The sequence below is a fragment of the Onychomys torridus genome, chromosome 15 (assembly GCF_903995425.1).
Source record: "Onychomys torridus chromosome 15, mOncTor1.1, whole genome shotgun sequence".
In the NCBI taxonomy this organism is placed as follows: Eukaryota; Metazoa; Chordata; class Mammalia; order Rodentia; family Cricetidae; genus Onychomys; species Onychomys torridus.
In genome coordinates this window covers 16,125,271-16,145,179 of record NC_050457.1, presented here as the reverse complement: position 1 = coordinate 16,145,179, position 19,909 = coordinate 16,125,271, and the positions used below count along the sequence as shown (strand labels likewise).

The following is a 19,909-nucleotide window of genomic DNA, read 5'->3' as shown; positions in this document are numbered from 1 at the left end:
AAAAGGTATCTGTCTGGTTGCTGGGACTCTGATGGGTAGGGCCTAGGAGCTAGAGACCTGATCTGCTGGTCTGGAGATGAGAGCTTACCTGTTCTTTTTCTTTTTCTTTTTTTTTTTTTTAACCCTTTCTAGAGCTTTATTGGGAGAGAGGGGGAGAGAGGGGGAGAGAAGGAGAGAGGGAGAGAGAGCGCACTTACATGTTCTCAGTCGGTGAAGTGTATACTTATGATTCTGGTGATCTGGTTTGGTGGCTGGGCAGTGCCTTCTCTTGTGTTCTCAGGTCACGTTTTGCTCATTCGTCAACTCCTCAGCTGATCTTGTTTCCTCAGACTGCAGATGGTAGGTTTCTGAGTCCTCTCCTGGATGGATCTCAGCTAAGCAGGATAATCTCAGCAACACCTCCAAGTTGTTGGGTTTCTCAGGATTGGCAGCTGGGCCCTGGGTTGGTCTCAGACAGAGTGTTCAGATCCGTTCTGGTCTTGTCCCACGGAGATGGCATCCCTGTTCCAAGCTCTTTATTAGGAGCTTGTTTTTTCTAACTTCTCAGTGGGTAATAGCTCCACCTGCCTGCCTCTCGATTTTTATATTTTTAAGATCTGTTTGAGCTTATTTTCATAACTCAATACAGAATTTTAGAATTTTCATTTGATATGCTTTCAGGAGTATTTTTATAAGACTTATTTTTAACTGACTGGTGTGTGTGTGTGTGTGTGTGTGTGTGTGTTCAAATGCTTAAGGAGTCCAGAATAGGGTATCAGATGCCCTGGAGCTGAAGTTACAGATAGTTGTAAACTGACCCATATGGGTGCTGAGACTCGAACTCAAGTCTTCTGAGGCACAGCAAGCCCCCCTAACTGTGTGCTGTCCCCTGTGCCCCAGGAAATATTTCTTGCTCTTTTTCTAAGATTTTGATGCCCACATCAGTATGTTTTATGTAATGTGTTTTTATAAGATCTGATTATTAGAATATTCCTGAAACTTAGAAATATCCCAAATCAGGCAACTTCTCATGTTCTCATACAACTAAGCTTCTTTATGGGGCTCTTAATATAGATATCTTTGTATTCCAATGTGAACTAACTGTTTTTCAAAACCCATTAACTCCTGATGACAATGTGGTATATCTTGTTTTTGTTGTTGTTGTTGTTGTTGTTGTTGCTATTGTTTTTAATGTTGTTGTTTTGTATGGGGTTTTGTTTGTCAAGTTGGGGTCTCAGTTTGGAGTTCTGACTGGCTGGGATGTATGATTATCCTCCAGACTCTGTTTCCCAAGTGTTTAGGATTACAGGTGTAAATCACCATGCTTGGCTCAAATATGTTGTTATTAATAAATATCCCTGTGTGTGTAACATAAACAGTGATCTGGATTGAATCAATGCAACCTTTGGAGTTAAAAATGTGATCATGTGTGGCTGTGGGATGGTTCAGTGGTAGGGGAGTATGACTCACCTGGGGAGAATGAGATGTGACAGACAGAAGGAAGGAGAAAGTCGGACAGAAAGTTCACTTCTGACCTGGCCTCTGAGGCCTTGCCCTTGGAAAATGTTTTCCAGGCTGTAACAGTGTCTTCCTTTTTGGGTGCCTCTATGACAGAATTCCTGGAGACTGGGTAATTTATAAATAACAGAAATTTATTTTCTCATTGGGGTGCTGTAGCACATACCTGTAATCCCAACACTTGGGAGGCTGAGGCAGGAAGATCACAAGTTCAAGGCCTGCCTGGATTCCACAGTGAGAACCTTCCTCATATCCATAGTTCAAACCCAAACCTTACCACAAATTCTTTTTCAATGATATATATGTTTTTTAATTTTATTTATTTTTATTTTGTGTGCATTGGTGTTTTGCCTGTATGCATGTCTGTATGAAGGTGTAGATCCTCTGGAACTAGAGTTACAGACAGTTGTGAGCTGCCATGTGGGTGCTGGACATTGAACCTGTGTCTTCTGAAAGAGCAGCCAGTACTCTTAACCACTGAGCCATCTTTCCAGTCCTTCAATGATATTTATTTATTTATTTATTTGTTTGTTTGTTTGTTTTTTCAGAGCTGAGGACCGAACCCAGGGCCTTGTGCTTGCTAGGCAAGCGTTCTACCACTGAGCTAAATCCCCAACCCCGATATTTTATTTAATACTGCATTTCATGTATTAGGTTTCTTCTTCATTTTAATTAACGAAGGAAGTCACAAATTTGATTGGCCATAGTGAGAAGCTGTCTAAAGACAAGATGCTAGCATGTTCAGTATTTGTTGAAGGCCTACTTCTCAGAAGTGGTGCTATCTTGATGTACTTACATGATAAAAGGAAGAAAAGAATAAACTCAAGCATTAGAAAGCAATGTGTGTGTGTATAGGCTAACTTTGCCCAGTGGAGATCTGTCTTCATGACTTACTTATATTATGGAGGTCCTACTTCTTCTTTTTTTTTTTTGTTTTTTTGTTTTGTTTTGTTTTGGTTTTTTCGAGATAGGGTTTCTCTGTGTAGCTTTGTGCCTTTCCTGAATCTTGCTCGGTAGACCAAGCTGGCCTTGAATTCACAAAGATCTGCCTGCCTCTGCTTCCCGAGTGCTGGGATTAAAGGCGTGTGCCACCACTGCCTGGTGAGGTCCTAACTTCTTAATGGTGTTTAAATTACAACACACACACACACACACACACACACACACACACACTCTTTTGCCATACTAAAGTACACAGTACCTGTCAACAGATAAATGGATCTATAGAAAATGGATACCCAGGGGTCACTGGGATAGTTCAGTGAATAAAAGCATCTCCCACCGATTTTAATAACCTGAATTCCATCTGTGGAATCCACATGGTGGGAACAGAAAGCTGACTGCACAAGTTGTCCTCTGACGCACACATGCATGCCATGACATGCATATACTTATACATACACAAAAGTACACAAAATAATAAACATAATAAGAAGTTTTAAAGGAAAGTGGATGTGTAGAAAATGTGGTACATTGACAAGATGGTAGTTTTAGCCATAGAAAAAGAACAAAATTATGTCACTTTCAGAAAAATTTATGGAACTAAAGATGAACATGTTAAGCTCAAAAAAGCCAGACTCAGAAATAAATATTACATATTTTCTCTTGTGTCCAAAGTCTATATTTAAAAAGTACACTTGAAAGTAGAGGGACTATTTGGGGAGAGGAAGGGAGCCAGTGGAAAGAGCTGAGAGGCAGATGGGTGGGGGGAGTGGGGGGATAAATACAATCCAAATGAACTGTACACATGCATAAAGATGTCTTAAATGAAACATTACGCTATATGGCTAATATATGCTAATAAAAGTGATTGGGATGCTGACAATAGTGACGTGACTGTTACAGGGCAATGAACAGCTTTCTGATTGCACCTGAGACTCTGCTGGCTCTGTCATCCTGCTAGAAAGTCCATGGTTTAGGAGGTCATAGGCCCTAGGATATTGTAATTTATTGTGAAGTGGCCAGGTTGTCACATTGCCTTTTAAATATCTGTTTATACCCATAGACCTAGTTTACTCTCCATTTTGCCAGAGAAGCTTCTTTTTGCAGCAGGCGACAGTCGATGCTAAAATACACAAGTGTCAAAGGGAATAAGAGCCTGAGTGCTCTGCCATCACTACCAAGGTTCAGGGGACATCGAAGAAGAGGAGGGGAAAGAATGTAAGAGCTGGTTGATGGTGAGGGACGCTGTGAAATGCACACTTCTGGCTCAGCATAGCTGTTGCCCTCATGATCTCACGCCTCGGGGATATCCCATGTTCTGGTGAGTAGCCTGTTGTTGTGTGTGTGTGTGTGTGTGTGTGTGTGTGTGTGTGTGTGTGTGTGTGTGTGGCGCTCTTACCCTGCGAGGAAAAGTCACAAAACACGACAGAATCCACTAACAAGAATTTTATTAAGATAAGAGAAAGGGACAGATATGCACAGGCCTGTGGAAAGACACTTGAGTGAAGGGGGACCGGGAATCCTGGCGCTGGCTTATAAAGGCTGGGCCACGCCTGCGCACACAGGCCCATGTGGCTATTCCACACATGCGCATAGATCACATGGTTGCGCTGCACGCTTTACGCAACCATGCAAAGCCCCAGGATCCTGGTCACGTGAGACGTTGTGACCTGGAAATGACTAGGTGGAAGTGACTAGGTCCCGCCAGGTATGTACGATCATGCCCAACTGTGGGGGCGTACTATGAATCCATATCATGGCCTTGTACCCATACACATTCAGGAAACACTAATTGGACTTAATGTGTTTTTTGTTTGTTTGTTTATTTTGTTTTTGTTTTTGTTTTTTGAGACAAAGTTTCTCTGTGTAACAGCTCTGGCTGTCCTTGCTGTCTTGCTTTGTAGACCAGGCTGGACTCAAACTCATTGAGATCCACTTGCCTCTGCCTCCTGAGTGCTGGGATTAAAGATGTATACCACTACCACCCAGAGTATTATTTTCCAAATGAGAATATGGAGTTGGGAGGGGTCATATAGGAGGTGGGGCTTAGAAGAGTTGGATAAAGAAAGTTGGGGATGGATTTGATCATGTTTCATTGTATACATGTATGAAATTCTCAAGAATAAAGACAAATTAATATTACAAAAAATTAGGAACTGTTTATAGGGCATTTCAAAACTAACAAATACAATAATGGTTTTCTAAGGTAAAAAAAATTATGCTGGACAGTTCCTGGGGATGTCTTTCTGTATGCTGCAAAAAATGTGTGGCTCCTATTGGATAATAAATAAAGATGCATTGGCCTATGGCAGGACAGGATAAGGTTAGGAAGTACATTCAAACTGAAGGCAAGACAAAGAAGGATCAACAAGATGCCAGCAGACTGGTGACACCATGACCACGTGTCAACATACAGATTAATAGGAATGAGTTAATTTAAGATGAAAGAGTTAGCTAACCAGAAGCTGAAGCCATAGGCCATACAGTTTGTAATTAATATAAGCCTCTGATTGATTATTTTATAAGTAGCTGAGGAACCTCAGGGCTGGGTGAGACCAGAGACATTTCCAGCTATAGATAGTGGTGACACACACCTTTAATCACAGCACTTGGAAGGCAGAGGCAGGCTGATCTCTGAGTTTGAGACCAGCCTGATCTACATAGTGAATTTCAGGACAGCCAGGGCTACACAGAGAAATCCTGTCTTGGTGGGGAAAAAAAGAAATGGCTTTTGCAGTAATATTAACGTAGAATTTAGCTCTCCCTTCTCTACGACTTTACAGATTTTCCATTTGTCTCCCACATGATTATGCTGGTACATAAATAAAGAATGGCAGGGGTAGATTGTGGACTTCTTCCATGTTGAAGTCACGAATCAGTCATGTTTGTAATTTTTCTAACTCCTATAATATTGTACTGCACAGAGAAAACTCCTGCGAGCAAATAAAAGGGATACAAAGTACACTCGAATTTGTATGGGAAAGGCCTTAAAGTTTTTAATAGCATGTGTGTGTTCCTTATTATTCTGGCAGCCACAAGTGAACAAAGCTGTCAGTGTTGAACTCAATGCTACAGAACAGCTTGACTTAGCAAACAAACATAGCTATATGTCACAAACAGCTGAAGCCACAAAGTAACATCGTTACAGTTTTTTTTTAAAAAAAATTATTAACAATGTAACAATCTATTATAAAATATTTTTGTTTTATTTAAGTAATTCTGGGCCTAAATACTATAAGGTATATGCCTAATCATTTGTTTTAGTTTACTTAGTACATATGTAGAAACTGAGGACACTAGGTTATCTAAATAAGCTGTCATTTAATAAATTAAGAAACCACTTTAATAAAAATACAACAGAATCCAAAGAAACCCATACAAATTTGTTCTCCTTTGTCATTTAAAAAGCACTGCCAAGTTGGGTGTAGTGGTACATACCAGGAATTCTAGCACTTGGATGTACTTGGTTCTTTTTTATTCTTTGCTCTTTGGGGGCCTGCCACCCAGCTCCTCCCAAATAAATACACAGAGTCTTCTTATTCTTACTTACAAATGCCTGGCCTTAGCTTGGCTTGTTTCTAGCCAGCTTTTCTTAAATTATCCTGTCTATCTTTTGCCTCTGGGCTTTTATCTTTCTATATACCTTTCTTCACTTCTTACTCTGTAGTTTGTTGTATGGTTGGGTGGCTGGTCCCTGGAGATCTCCTCTCTTTCTCCTTTTCTCACTCCTAGATCTCTTCTCTATTATGTCTGCATGCCAGCCAACCCCTACCTATCATTTCTCCTGCCTCAATATCACTGTTTTCAGCTCTTTATTAGACCAACCAGGTGTTTTAGACAGGCACAGTAACACAGCTTCACAGAGTTAAACAAATACAACATAAAGAATGCAACACGTTTTTGCATCATTAAATATTCCACAGCATAAACAAATGTAACATATCTTCAACTAATATTCCACAACACTTAGGAGGTGAGGCAGACGTATACAGTTAGTCTAGACTACATAGTGTGACCTTGTCAAAACATAAACAAATAATTCAATCAATAAATAGATAATAAGAGCATTGAAGTATTTTCCACTGCATCTGTGATTGATAGGAAATACAGTGTAATCATGGTATGCAAGCATTTGTGTTGATGTCAAAAGCATGGATGTTTTTTATAAAATTTATCAGCAAATCCTGATTTCAAAACACATTCAAAAGACATTTTGGATGTTTGAATTGTCTTGTAGGTGTCATGATTATAACTTTCCTTCAAGAATTGAAAAGCTGTTTTCCCAATAGCTAATGCTAAATCCTAGTAGTGTGTAAAGAAAAACAGGTTGTTAACAGGACGTGTGCCCTTCAGTGTGCTGGAAAGATAAAGGCCTCTGCAGGTAAGTGCGGCTGGGCACAGCTGAGCATTTCCAACACAGAGAGGATTCCAGAACTCTTGGCTTGTTCACAGATGAGCCAAACTGTTTATCTACGGAATGCTTGTCTCACTTAAAGGGTAAGGGCCAAAAAGCAGTAGGTGGTCAATAAATGACTCCTATTTGTAGGTGCCTCCTGGGATGAATCTGTAGGTGTGAATTGTCAGTCTGTGTGTGCTCTGTAAACAGCTATTGTAGACTTCTCTCTCCTTAATTGCTTGTGTATTGCTGCTTGGTACAAAGTTTAGTCTGCGGTGGTGAAGAAACTCTCTGAACTTAGATCTGTGCCTGTAGTCACCAGAGAAACAGGGACTGTAGACCAGGAGTTGGAAGCATTTGTTTTAAACCACTTGCTAGTTAAATTAACCCTGGCACTACTGATATTTCAGATCAGGCCTTGAAAAACAAACAAACAAACAACAACAACAACAACAAAACAAAACAAGAAATCCAGGTCTTTCTGAGGTAGCAGTCCCATAGATTAGCTGTCAAGACTTGTTCTAGGTTAAGAGAGACAGCGTTTTAAACATTTATTTTCTTTTATGTGTATGTTTGTTTTGCCTGCATATATGTCTGTGTACCACTGATGTCCCCAGGGTGTGGGCTTCCCCAGAACTGGAGTTACAGACTGTTATGAGCAGCCATGTGAGTGATGAACATTGAATCTGGGTCCTCTGGGAAGAGCTCACAATGCTGCTAACTGATGAGCCATCTCTCCAGCCCCAGAAAGTCAGTTTTAAAATATGTTTGAAGGCCGTTGATGGGCCATAATCATAGGGCATTGGCTTATGAATAGGATCCAACTCACAGAAAGGATCAAAGCCACCAGGAACAGCGATGATTCATTTGAGTTCCATGTTTAATTGTGCTACATGGACTAGCGAGTGTATGGACCTAGCCATTTCTGTCACACAGCTAGTAAGTCGTAGGACTAGAACCCCAATTCGGGTAGTGAAAAGGGGAGGAGGGGGGGGGCTGCATTCTTAGTTTCAGTGATGAGAACACACCCCTAAGCCTAAGAGCGAGGCAGGAAAGAATGATGGGAGGGAATGCATCCTGGCCCATGAGTTTCTGAAGTCCTCCTGTGTTCACCTCCCTCCTTACGGGTGTGCCTGGGGATTAAACTTGAGCTACTGCACCTGGCTACTAAGAACGAGGTTCTGAGCAGTCAAACTCAGCTGTCAGACTTGCATGACCAACATTTAGATCCATCAAGCCATCTCATTAGTCCTTTTTGCCAACTCAAAAGCCATGGTAAGTATTTTTACATACAAATATTTTTGTTCTAAAGTACTTCTTTCTATTTTCAAATGGGAAATCATTTAGTTAGGTCATATGAAATTTGTAAGGTCCTTGACAGGATCTGACAACTTTCAAAAGACCTACTTTACATCCCAAATTTGTCTTAACTTATATCCACACTAGGGTATGAGAGTATCCACATCATTTTCATCAGAACTCATCCACAAGTTAAGCAAATTAGTAAATCATATTTATAGAGAATACACTTATGTCTTTGTTATTATTGAGTTTGAACATGAATAAATGTGGTAGACATTTATGCAATTTTATGAATTGCTGTGAATACACTATTAAGGGCTGGTGTTTTAATATTTTTAAATATGTCTTATTTGTCTTTACACTGTGCTATATACTTTGCCCCTAATATGAATTTGTATACATGAGTCCCTGCTTCTGAATTGAGGTTCCGAAAAGGCGATGGACCCACTTTATCTGTGAACAATGTACAACGTATAATAGAGAAAATGAACTATGTACTTTATGGAATTATTCTTAAAATCAATTAGTTAATGTAAGCAAATCATCTCTTATGCATCCATTCTCTGTCATAAAACATATAAATCATTTCACGCAACCAAAAGTTTTGCTCTTGAGCTATAACCACACAATTCCATCTCAGCACCAAAACTGGAGACTCAGAATCTCTGAAGGAACACAAACTACAGTTGCAAATTGCTGACTGAGGATGTGAAGTCTCTGAGCGCAAATCACAGCGATAAGGCTTGCGATCTTGAACGCCTGGGCGCGCCGCCTGTCCCCGAGCAGGTCTGGACCCCAGTTTTCTCTTCTCTCGCTTTGAACTTTAGTAAACTTGGGGCGAAAATGACCAAGGCCGAAGCAGACAACGCGCGGGTGGCGTTCCGCTTCTCCTTCACACAAGTTAGCTGGCTTCTGTTTTTTTTTTTTTCTTTTTGACAGCAGCTGCTCCAGAGGCCACCACCGGATGGCAAAGCAGAAGTACAGCCAGAAGGGCGGGGCGGGGTCGGCGGCGCCCGCCGGTCCACTCCGTCGCGGGGACGAGCATTTGGGAGCTGCCGGGGGCGAGACACGGTGCGCGCCGCCGGTCTGGCCGGTGCAAACCGGAGCTCCGCAGCAGCTAGAATTTGCCTGCAGCAAGCTCTCAGCTAGAAGCAGAGGCGCTCAGCCATTTCCGGCGCGCCAGCTCGGACCCGAGCAGCGCGCCTGCGCAGAGGCTTACCCTCCCGGAGGGGGCGTGACAGCTGGGAGGCGTCTCTGCGCCTGCGCGCCGCTCCGCTGGGTCGGCAGGGACGGGCTCCGGGTCGGCGTCGCGCAGTCCCGGGTGTCGTGGCGGGGTCGCTCTTCACGCCTCACTGCGGCGTCGCGTCGAGTCCCCGAGAGCTCGGCGGGCTGTGGGGAGGTAAGAGCCCCGGAGCCGCCGCCGGCCTCTCCTCAGCGTGCTGCGGGCGGAGGGGCGGGGTGGCGCCGGGCTCCGACGGCCGGGCCTTGCCCTCCTCCGGGACCCGCTGGCCGCCCTGGGCGCTGTGCAGCCGGGACACCCGACCCCACCGCAGGCCCTGCCCGGAGTGCCCTGGGACCCGCGAGTCCGCCGCCGGTTGTCGCCGCCGCCGCCCCCGGCGCAGGGATGCCCCGGTGCCCGCTCCCGCTGCCTTTTCTTTCGTGCCTCCGAAGAGATGACCTGACTTTTTAGCCGTTAACCTGTTTATACGACCGACCGTGATTGCAAATTGTTACATTCCAGACCCATGTTGTTCTTGATTGGACAGAAAGCCGGCCCGTGGATTTAGTATTAAGTTCATCTTTTTAGTGAAAGAAGGATTGAGTGATGTCATGTCATCGGGTTCCGTCATCTACTCAGCTGAGTTTGGCGTTTCTTGAGTTGGCAAAAGTTTAATGGTTTGCATTCAGTAGAGCTCTGATTTGTCACGTAACTTCTTTTTCTCTCTCTTGGATATTAAACTGCTATTTAGTGGTAAGCTACTTTAACATTACTGCAAGGAATAAGGAATGATAGAGTTCTGCCATGCAAAAGTAACCAGCTGCTTAACATTTTGACAGTTTTCTTTGTTCTTTTTGCCACCTCCCCCCCCCCCCCAGTGAATTTTAAACTTAAGGATCAGGTTGCTTGCCTTTCCAATGGTTTTAAAAGCCTTACACATACACCGATTACCTTTCCACTATACACATAATATATGAGCAAAAGCCTCTTTTGAAGTAGCTGCCTCACAGATAAAACTAAATTCCTTTTATCCCCAATCACAATATTGTGTTGCACATAGTCCCCCTATGATAGAGGATAATGACAATTGAAAAAGATTAAGAAAAAAATTGCTAATGCAATATAATTACATTTTGGAAATTAAAACTCAGAAAATTCTTTTTTTTTTTTTTTCACGTATTCACTTAAAAATAGTATTATAATGAAGCATGGTGGATCATGACTAATCCCAGCAAGTAACAGTGTGGAGGCAGGAGGATTGAGCTACAAACCAGCCTGGTGTACACAGTAAATTGCTGTCTCAAATAAGGCTAGATAAAAGTAAAAACATTGTATTTGCTAAGTATCTCAATTGAAAATCAACTATCTTTCCAAAAACTAAGTTTCCGGAGCAGGATGGTCTTGTTTTACCTGGAAGCAAGTTACTTTAGTGTCTGCTGTGGCAGAAGACTGCTCAGTTCTTGTATTTCTCAGTTCATCCTGGTGTGCTGGCTTGTTTAGATTAAAGCACACGAAGAAAATCTGTCTTTGTGTAGTCACATGGTCAGAAAAGATGACACTGCTTTTAAGTTTTCCCAGCAAAGCATGAGAAAAGTGATTCAACAATTCTTCTATTAAATAGTCTATTCTCTTGTGCGCTCACTTACAAACTTTGCAACATTCAAAGGTCCTTGTGTTCTTGTGCACAGGTGCTGATGTTTTTCTGGAGGTTGAGTTACTAGGTCATAGACTAACCCCCCCCCCCCTTATTTGGACAGACATAGAAATTAACTTGGATGTTTTCATAATTTTCTGTTGTGTTCACATGTCGTTTGTTTGAATTATTCCCAGCTAACAATTGGTAAAATATCTGCACATTTTTCAGTAGTTTTGGGTTATTTTCTTGAATTTAAAGTGAGACTTGGGATCCCCGACTATTTCTTCATGTTGTTCCATGTTTGCCTGAGAGGCCATGTCATTTTCTGTCAGCAGCATTGAGATTCTTTCTTAAAATTCGCACCTCACCAATGTCAAGTTCTTTATGATATTAAAAAAAAAACTTGGTTTCAATTTAGTAAGCAACCAATGGTGTTTTTAAACCCTAATTATTCAATGTACCTTGGACATTTTTTCATAACATATTATTGTCTTTCCATATAATTTATTTTACCCATTTACAGTTTAGTGTCCAAGTGCCTTTCTAGCAGATTTTTATTAATAATTTTTGTATTGTAAGACTGCATTATATCTTTTTTGTTTTTGGCTTTTTTTGAGACATGGTTTCTCTGTGTAGTTTTGGTGCTTGTCCTGGATCTTGCTCTGTAGACCAGGCTGGCCTTAAACTCACAGAGATCCGCCTGGCTCTGCCTCCCTGAGCGCTGGGATTAAAGGCGTGAGCCACCACCACCCAGTGCATTACATCATTTTTTAAGGAAAATAAATTTTATCCTTTTCTGCCTGGTTTACAAAAGTACATGCCGGGCTTGGGGATTTAGCTCAGTGGTAGAGCTCTTGCCTAGCTAGCACCCTGGGTTCGGTCCTCAGCTCTGAAAAAATAAAGAAAAAAAAAGTACATGCCTGTTTCTTCTTTAAAAATAAAGGATAGAGATATACGCTTTAGCTCTTAAAGGCTTACATAAATACCTGTGCTAGATTTAGTTTGTTATTTGTCCCTCCATATTTTCTCCTTTGCTAATACTACCTTAACAACTTATTTGTAGAGATGGTTCTATATTGCAGAGTTTTGTGATTTTCTGTCATTCAGCACTGCATATTGGATATTTTCTACAGAAGTATGTGCCCAGGGCATAGTTTTGTCCAGCAGCTTTGGGGGTTCACTAGCTGTCTAATGTCAGGCTCCTATCCTCTTGTATTCTTTTCCTAGGTCACTTCCTTTAACAGCTTTGTGTTGCCAACTTCCAAATCTTTGTCTCAGACTCTTCTCTGCATTCCAGGTCCTTCCATTCAGCAGCCTCTTGGAGATCTCCCCCAGGATGTTCTCAAGGTACTTCACACAGTAGTGCAGAAGTGTTTCCTCCTTCCCAGTCCTCTGAGTTGCCTGTGATGGTCAGTGTACCGCGGTCTCCGCAGCCCCACAGTGGGGACCTGTTGACTTCGAGCCTTCTCCTTTGTTTCAGTCTCCAAAGTTCTGGCTCTTTAGCTGCCTTTCTGTTTCTTTCCATCTTCACCCGTCTCTGCTCAGGTCCTCTTCGTCTTCACCTGAGCAATGTTAGGTTTCATATTGTTTTATTTTCTTATTAATCTTTTCTGTTGCTACCATTTTTTTTTAAAACAATGAAGAGACTTTTAAAACCGGTTTTTGAAAGTGAATATTATAAAAATGTGTTTGGAAATCTGAGAGTATATAAATGGCCAAGTCAGTAAAAATATCTCAAGTCATCATTGGGCTGGCAAGATGGCCTAGTGGGTAAAGGTTTCGTGCACCAAAGCCTGACAACCTGAGGCTTTTGCTCCAGAAAACACTTGATGGAAGGCCAGAATTATTTGCTTCTGAATGTTTTCTTCTGACTTCCACACCCACACAAATATAAAGAAAAGCAAACAAATAATGCTCGTTCTCATGTAAGAAGATTTACAGTCTCAGTGCTTCTACACATAAAACTTTAAAATCTAGAGTTTATCATACATTTTGCTTGTTTTTTTTTTTTTTTTTTCTTTTCTTTTTGTGGAGCTGAGGATCAAACCCTGGGCCTTGCGCTTGCTAGGCAAGCACTCTACCACTGAGCTAAATCCCCAACCCCTGTTTCTTCTTCTCCTTCTCCTTCTCCTTCTCCTTCTCCTTCTCCTTCTCCTTCTCCTTCTCCTTCTTCTTCTTCTTCTTCTTCTTCTTCTTCTTCTTCTTCCTTCTTTTTTCTTGAGACAGGGTTTCTCTGTGTAGCTTTGTGCCTTTCCTGGAACTCGCTTTGGAGACTAGGCTGGCCTCAAACTCACAGAAATTCACCTGCCTCTGCCTCCCAAGTGCTGGGATTAAAGGTATGCGCCACCACCACCTGGCTCTTCTATTTTTAATAGATTGCTAAACCATAAGTACCTTCTGTTTGGTTGCAATGAGAAAATCCACAGCTTAGTAGTACTTCATGTTAAAAGGTCTCAATGTAAAGTATTTGCATTGTCATACCTCCCCCCCCCCCCCCCCGAGACAGGGTCTCTCTGTGTAGCTTTGCGAATTTCCTGGAACTCACTTGGTAGCCCAGGCTGGCCTCGAACTCACAAAGATCTGCCTGCCTCTGCCTCTGGAGAGCTGGGATTAAAGGCGTGCGACCACCGCCCGGCTGCGTTGTCATACCTTTTACAGATTGTTGTATTGGATTGTTTCCTGTATTTTTGGCACTTCAAACAGTATAATGCTTAGCAGTGTGTCACTATGTTGAGATGCTCTGTAAATGTTCTTTAATGGATCCTTTCCTTTGTTTTTTAAAAAACCCTCTGGATTTTGCTAGTGAGAAGCTGTTTTTAGAACTTTTGGTGATTGATTGTTTGTTTTTTGTTTTTGTTTTTTAAGAAAGTGTTTATCTGTGTAGCCCTGGCTGTCCTGGAACTGATTCTGTAGACCAGACTGGCCTTGGATTCAGAGATCCACCTGCCTCTGCCTCCTGGGTGCTGGGATCAAAAGGCATGCACCACCACTGCCCGGCTGGTAATAGCTTTTCAGTACATTCTGTATTAAGAGTTCCTTTACTCTTTTAAATATGTATGCATTTATTCATTTAGTTTGGTTTTGTGAGAGAGTGTCTCACTGTGTAGTGCTGGCTGGCCTAGAATTTGCTATGTAGATCAATCGGACTGGCTGGTCTTGAATTTATGTGATCCTCCTGTTTCTGCTTTCTGAGTGCTGGGATTACAAGCGTATCTCAGCACTCCTGGCCTACTTTTTTTTTTTTTTTAACCATTATATTTAATTTCAATTTTTAAATTTTTGTCAAAGAGATAATTAGCATGATGCATATACCTTTAATCCTAATACTCAAGAGGCAGAAGCAGGCAGATTTCTACAAGTCAAGGCCAGCCTGGTCTACATAGCAAGGCCAGCCAGAGCTACATAGTGAGATCTTATCTCAAAAGGGGGTGAGTAACCATACTCTACATAAATATTTAAATGATACTAGAGATTTATGGTGAAAAACCCAGTTACTCTTTCTTGCTCTCCTTACCCAGAATCCTACTCACCAGAGAAACCTATCTTAGTCTAGGCTCCCTGTGTGAATCATAGAATATAGAAAGTGGTTTCAGCAACTATTTCTCAATTCTCCCATGGATGATACAAAGACTAATGCTTTAAATGCCTAAGAATGAAGTTAATTGGTTACTAGCTACAGATGCCTTAGGGCAGTAAAGACTAATTCTCTCACAAAACTGAGACAGGCTGCTTCAGTGCCAGTGAGTTCACTTTTTTGTTTTTGTTTTTCGAGACAGGGCTTCTCTGTGTAGCTTTGTGCCTTTCCTGGAACTCACTCTGTAGTCCAGGCTGGCCTCTAACTCACAGAGATCTGCCTGCCTCTGCCTCCCGAGTGCTGGGATTAAAGGCATGCACCACCCGGCTGAGTTCACTTTTTTTTTTTTTTTTTTTAAACCAGATGTTCAAGTAGCATCTTTAGCTGTGTAGTTATCTCCCTTCCTCCCTCCTACGGTGTTCTAGTTTGGGTACTGTTTTGTATCTTAGTCTGTAGGAGTAAGATTTGCTGCTTCTACCTTTCTGTAAACTCTGCAGTACACATGATTTCCCCTGGGGTTCTCAAGCTAGTTACATGTTAACTTTGAGTTACTTTGTGTTTATATCATTGTGTAATTACTGCTTTCCTAGAGTTACAAGTGACCTTGGTTTTTTTTTTTTTAAATCTACCTCTCATGCATCTTTATGAATATATTTTATATCTTTTTGTTTTGTTTTTCAAGACAAGGTTTTCTGTGTAGTCCTGGTTGTCCTGAAACTCAGGGATCTGCCTGTCTCTGCTTCCTGAGTTTTGGGACTAAAGGCATGCACCAACACACCTGGCCCATATATTTTTTAGTGTGTATAGTTTGTAGTCTTTGGGGATTTTAACCCCTCAGACAAGATATGCTATTCACTTCTGAGTAGGTCCAAATGTATACAATAATGTCTTTGCTTTGCACTATCTTTCATCAGATATGTGGCACCTAGCTTCTACTTCTGATCCTACAATGTAGCAGTTTTCCTGGGCTATCATCTTATGATCTTGTATGAATTCATTTGTCTCCCTCTGATATGGAATAGCTTGTTTCCTAGATTCAAGTTTTTATCTTCTTTGGAGTCTGCACGGTATTTGTAAAACACATCTTTCAGTGTGTCTAAACAATGTTTCCATCACCACACTTGGTTAATGGTATCATTTGTTACTTTAGAATTTTAGAGACATGGCCCCAATGTTTCTTTGCTGTGCTGTTACTGTTGGGAAGTGTAGTGTCAAAATGATGGCCAATTCTGTTACTTTTCTCTGGAAACTCTTATATTTACTCACCAGCATACCTTCAATGATGGGTACTGATAAAGACACTGAATATTGGGCTAGAAAGATGGCTCATCAGTTAAGAGCACTAGCTGCTCTTTAAGAGGACCTGGGTTCAAATGTGAGCCAGCACATGTGTGGCTCACAACCATCTAAACTCCAATTCCAGGGGATCTGACACCTCTTCAGGTATTCATGTGGTACACAGACATACATATAGGCAAATCACCTGTACACATAAAATAACAAAAACAATTGGGGGGAAAAGACACAATGTATAAGTGAATAAAATACTAGACCCTATCCTATCCTGGATGTTTCATTCCCAGGGGAAAGTTACTCCAGATGGTAACAGTAAATGAAGTAACTTCTATGACACCCTACAAGGACATAAAGTGAGTAGTTGCCTTGGGAGCTAGAAGGAGAGTCCTTTTAGTCTTAACCGCTTACTTCCAAGAGTCGGTGCCTCTCCTTTTCCTCCTTCCCTGTGATAGCGTCGTCGGCGTCGGCGTCGTCATCGTCCATGCATTTGCAATAACTTTTGGCTCTTGTCTTCAGCATTACATTCTGTGATCCCTGACCTTAAAAGTCTTTTGGTTTTTGTCAGGATCTTACGCTGTAGCCCTGGCCTGGAACTTACTGTGTAGCCTGGACAGACCTTGAACATGCAGCAGTCCTCCTGCTGTAGATTCCCAAATAATGGGATTATAGGCATGAGCCACCATGCCTAGCTAGTAACTTTTTTCATTGTCTACATTGAGATGTATTCTTTGTGGTATAAAGTTCTATGGGTATTTTCAAGTGCTTTTGCTCTTGGTTTGCCATTACAGTATCATACAGGTAGCTTTATTCCAGGAAACATCTACTGTATTCTTTAGCCTTCTCCAGCCCTCCTGAATTCCAAACCATTGGCAATCACTGGTATGTTCATTTTCTCTATAGTCTTATTTTTCCAGAGTGCTATGTAATTGGATCATAGAGTAAATATAGATTCTTCTATTTAGCAATTTGTGTTTAGAGATCATTCCTGTGTTCTTGTGGCTTGGTTTTCACTAAATAATAATATGCACATGACTTATTTATCTCTGTGGCCATCAAAGACACATGGTTGTGGTTGCTTCCACCTTTTGGCAGTTGTGATGAGGTCACTCACATACGTACTCTTCCAAATGGTGATGTACACCTGTAACAAGAGCACTGGAGAAATAGAGGCAGGAGGGTCAGAAGTTCAAGGTCATCTTTGGGTATAGGAATTAAAGGCATTCTGGCTAGATGAGACCCTGTCAAAAATCCAAACAAGTAAAAGCAATTCAAAAAGAGCAGAACACATATAAAGACAACACAGTGCATGCATGAGTGCCAGTAAGGTGGTTGTACCTATGATCCCAGCACTCTTCAGTTTTCATTTTTCTTCTATTTCTAATTTAGGATAAATTGGTTTTTCAATATATTTTCCCAAATTGGAAGTTTAAACTGTTTTGTTTCTTTTTAATACATTTAATGCTGTTAGTATGTCTGAGGAAGGAACTGTTTCTGCTGAGTCCCCAGCCTCTCAGATTCCTGCTGTTGACTTTTATGATCAGCTGTTGTCTCCATATGTTCCTCCTCAGGGTGTGTGTTCCTGTTTCATAGTTGCATAGATCCTTCTTTCTCTCAGAATATGTTTTGGTGTTTTCTTATCTCCTGCGTTGTTTCTTCCTCTAAACTCCTTTCATTGGCTTAATATCTGTGTTTTGTGTACACTTCTATGTCTAGTCTATAATATAATGATATATTTGACAGTGGAAACAAGTGCTAATGGGCTTTATTGAATTAGGATGAAATGTGTTGTTATTGAAAATACTTCTGAAGTGTACCTTGGTTTAAGCTTGGTGTGAGCATAAATGTTATAACTTTGAAATGACCTTTTCTCTCTGGCTGCTCTTTGGAGTTTAGTTGTTTTCCTGTAATGTGCTTAAAAGTGTGAATTTCTGTTTATTTTTGTTGTGATATGATGTATTTTTATCTGTTCAATTTTTCATGAATTCTGAAAAAATTCCTAGCATTGTCTTCAAAAGAAAAATTTCCCATATTCTTTTCCCCTTATGGAACTCTATTCTCCTTCTATTGTTGGATTTCTAAATTTCTATTTTATATTTATCTCTTCCTCATTTCTCATTGTGCTTTCCTCTTCTGAATCACTGGTAGCCTTAGTTCCTGTCTTTTGATCATAATTAGTTCTTAAAAAAAACTTACCTCACTCCTGTTCATTCTCTATTCCAGGCAACATTTGAATGTTTTTAATTATCATATCCTTTTGTTTATATGTATTCTTACAAAATTTGAATTGCTTTGTTGTGCTTTACAAAAATGATAGTTGGCAACACTTTAGAAGTTTTTGTTTTTGTTTTTTAAACTAGTCATTCACAATAGACAGCTTGAACTTAGTCTTCTACTTTCTGGATTAATTTATATAGTTGCTTTTTAAAAATGTCATTTAGCTGTCCTTAGATGACTGAATTTCCTGCAAACATAAGTTAGTTTTCAGGTTTGGTTAGATTCAGGCTCATTTTCTGCGTGATGGTGTTCTTCCACATTATTAATGGTAAAAACTGATCACTAGATTGCAATGTGTTGACCTAACCTAACATCATGAACATCAGACTTTTCCTCTAAAGTTTTAACATTCATTAGTAACAATTGCTTAGCCAATTTATTGCATTAGGAGCTATGAAAAGATTTTTTTTTTAAAGTTTAAATCCTTCTGCACATATTTACTGGAATTCTTACCTAAAGAATGCTCTCTTGGTGTACCTACTGTATTATCTGGAAGTCTATTCTGTAAATAAGTGAAAGATAAATTCTCTGCTAATTTTCCTTAATTCATTAATTTTCAGAGTAATAGTACCCTAGCAGCCCTCAGTAGGTGGGGTTCTTTGGTTTTGAGCTTAATGTTATTATGATTGCTTGGTTTTTAAGAGTATTTGATTTGTTTTCATTTCTATGTGTTCTTCATTGTTCTGATGTTCACTTATCCCATGGAAGTGAGAAGGAGCCCTTTGACTTGGGTTCTTTCCTTCTAGTGTTGGTTATGGTAGATTCTTGCCATGTCTCCAGCTCAATTGGTTTCTGCCTCAGCTACTCATAGATCTTTTCATAAAGCTAACTTTAGTTTCCTGTGCTCTATTTTTGTTTGTATATAGTATACTTTATATTACTTTTAATATTTAAGTATTTGTAGTCTTTCATTCGAATTATTCTTTGACTTGTGAGTTACTTAGATAAGTGTTTTAAAGTTCATAATACTGAGCTGGAGAGAAAGGTCAGTGAGAAAGAGTGCATGCCATGCATGATTAGGATATGAGTTTGAAGTTGTAGTGGCCATGGTAAAGGCAGGCTTGGCTGTGTATACCTGGAACCCCAGCATTGTAGGACAGGTAGATCCTGAGCTTCCAGTTCAGTGAGAGGCCCTGTCTTCAGTCAGTGAGGAGAGTATGACAGAGGGAGATGTGTGTTGTCGTCCTCTGCTCTCCACCTGCATATTTCTGTGCACACATTGCACATACTCATGGTGCCCCCATGCAGTAGCTTGTATGTGCAGATGTTGTATTGCCATTTGCATGCAGAGAGCATTTTCTACCTGTGTTATGGAAAAGAAGTACTGGTTAATTTACTTACTTATTTAGGTTTTTCAAGACAGAATTTCTCTGTGTAGCAGTCCTGGCTGTCCTGGAACACACTTTGTAGACCAGGCTGGCCTTGAACTTACTGCCTCTATCTCCCAAGTGCTGGGATTAAAGGTGTGCGCCGCCACACACCTAGCTTTAATTTTATTTTGTTTCTTCTTTGATAGTTGTATTGGTGCAGAATAGATAGCATAATATCTGTATGATAGAAAGTTATATATAACATTGCACTTTTGTTTTCTAGACATTCAAGAATTAAATTCTGAGTGAGTCTACAAGCAGGATGGACAGTTACTTTAAAGCGGCTGTCAGTGACTTGGACAAACTTCTTGATGATTTTGAGCAGAACCCAGGTCTGTTGGTTTTTCTGCTTTGCCACTAGAATCTTAAAATGTCCCTTTAACAAAATTTGATTTCAATCTTG

General features: G+C 40.7%; 1 protein-coding gene across 4 annotated transcripts in view; it reads left to right on the top strand.

The window, feature by feature from the left end:
- Zfyve16 (zinc finger FYVE-type containing 16) overlaps positions 1-19,909 on the top strand; it is a 97,116-nt gene that overhangs the window by 38,532 nt on the left and 38,675 nt on the right. For 2 of the 4 annotated variants that reach the window (XM_036206799.1, XM_036206796.1), the window contains exons 1-2: positions 9,409-9,536; positions 19,730-19,838. In XM_036206799.1, coding sequence (XP_036062692.1) covers positions 19,769-19,838 — 70 coding nt within the window. In that variant the 5' untranslated portion in view covers positions 9,409-9,536; positions 19,730-19,768. Of the gene's footprint in view, positions 1-9,408; positions 9,537-12,297; positions 12,340-19,729; positions 19,839-19,909 lie in introns of those variants that run through there. The other 2 variants (XM_036206797.1, XM_036206798.1) reach the window with 2 other exon arrangements.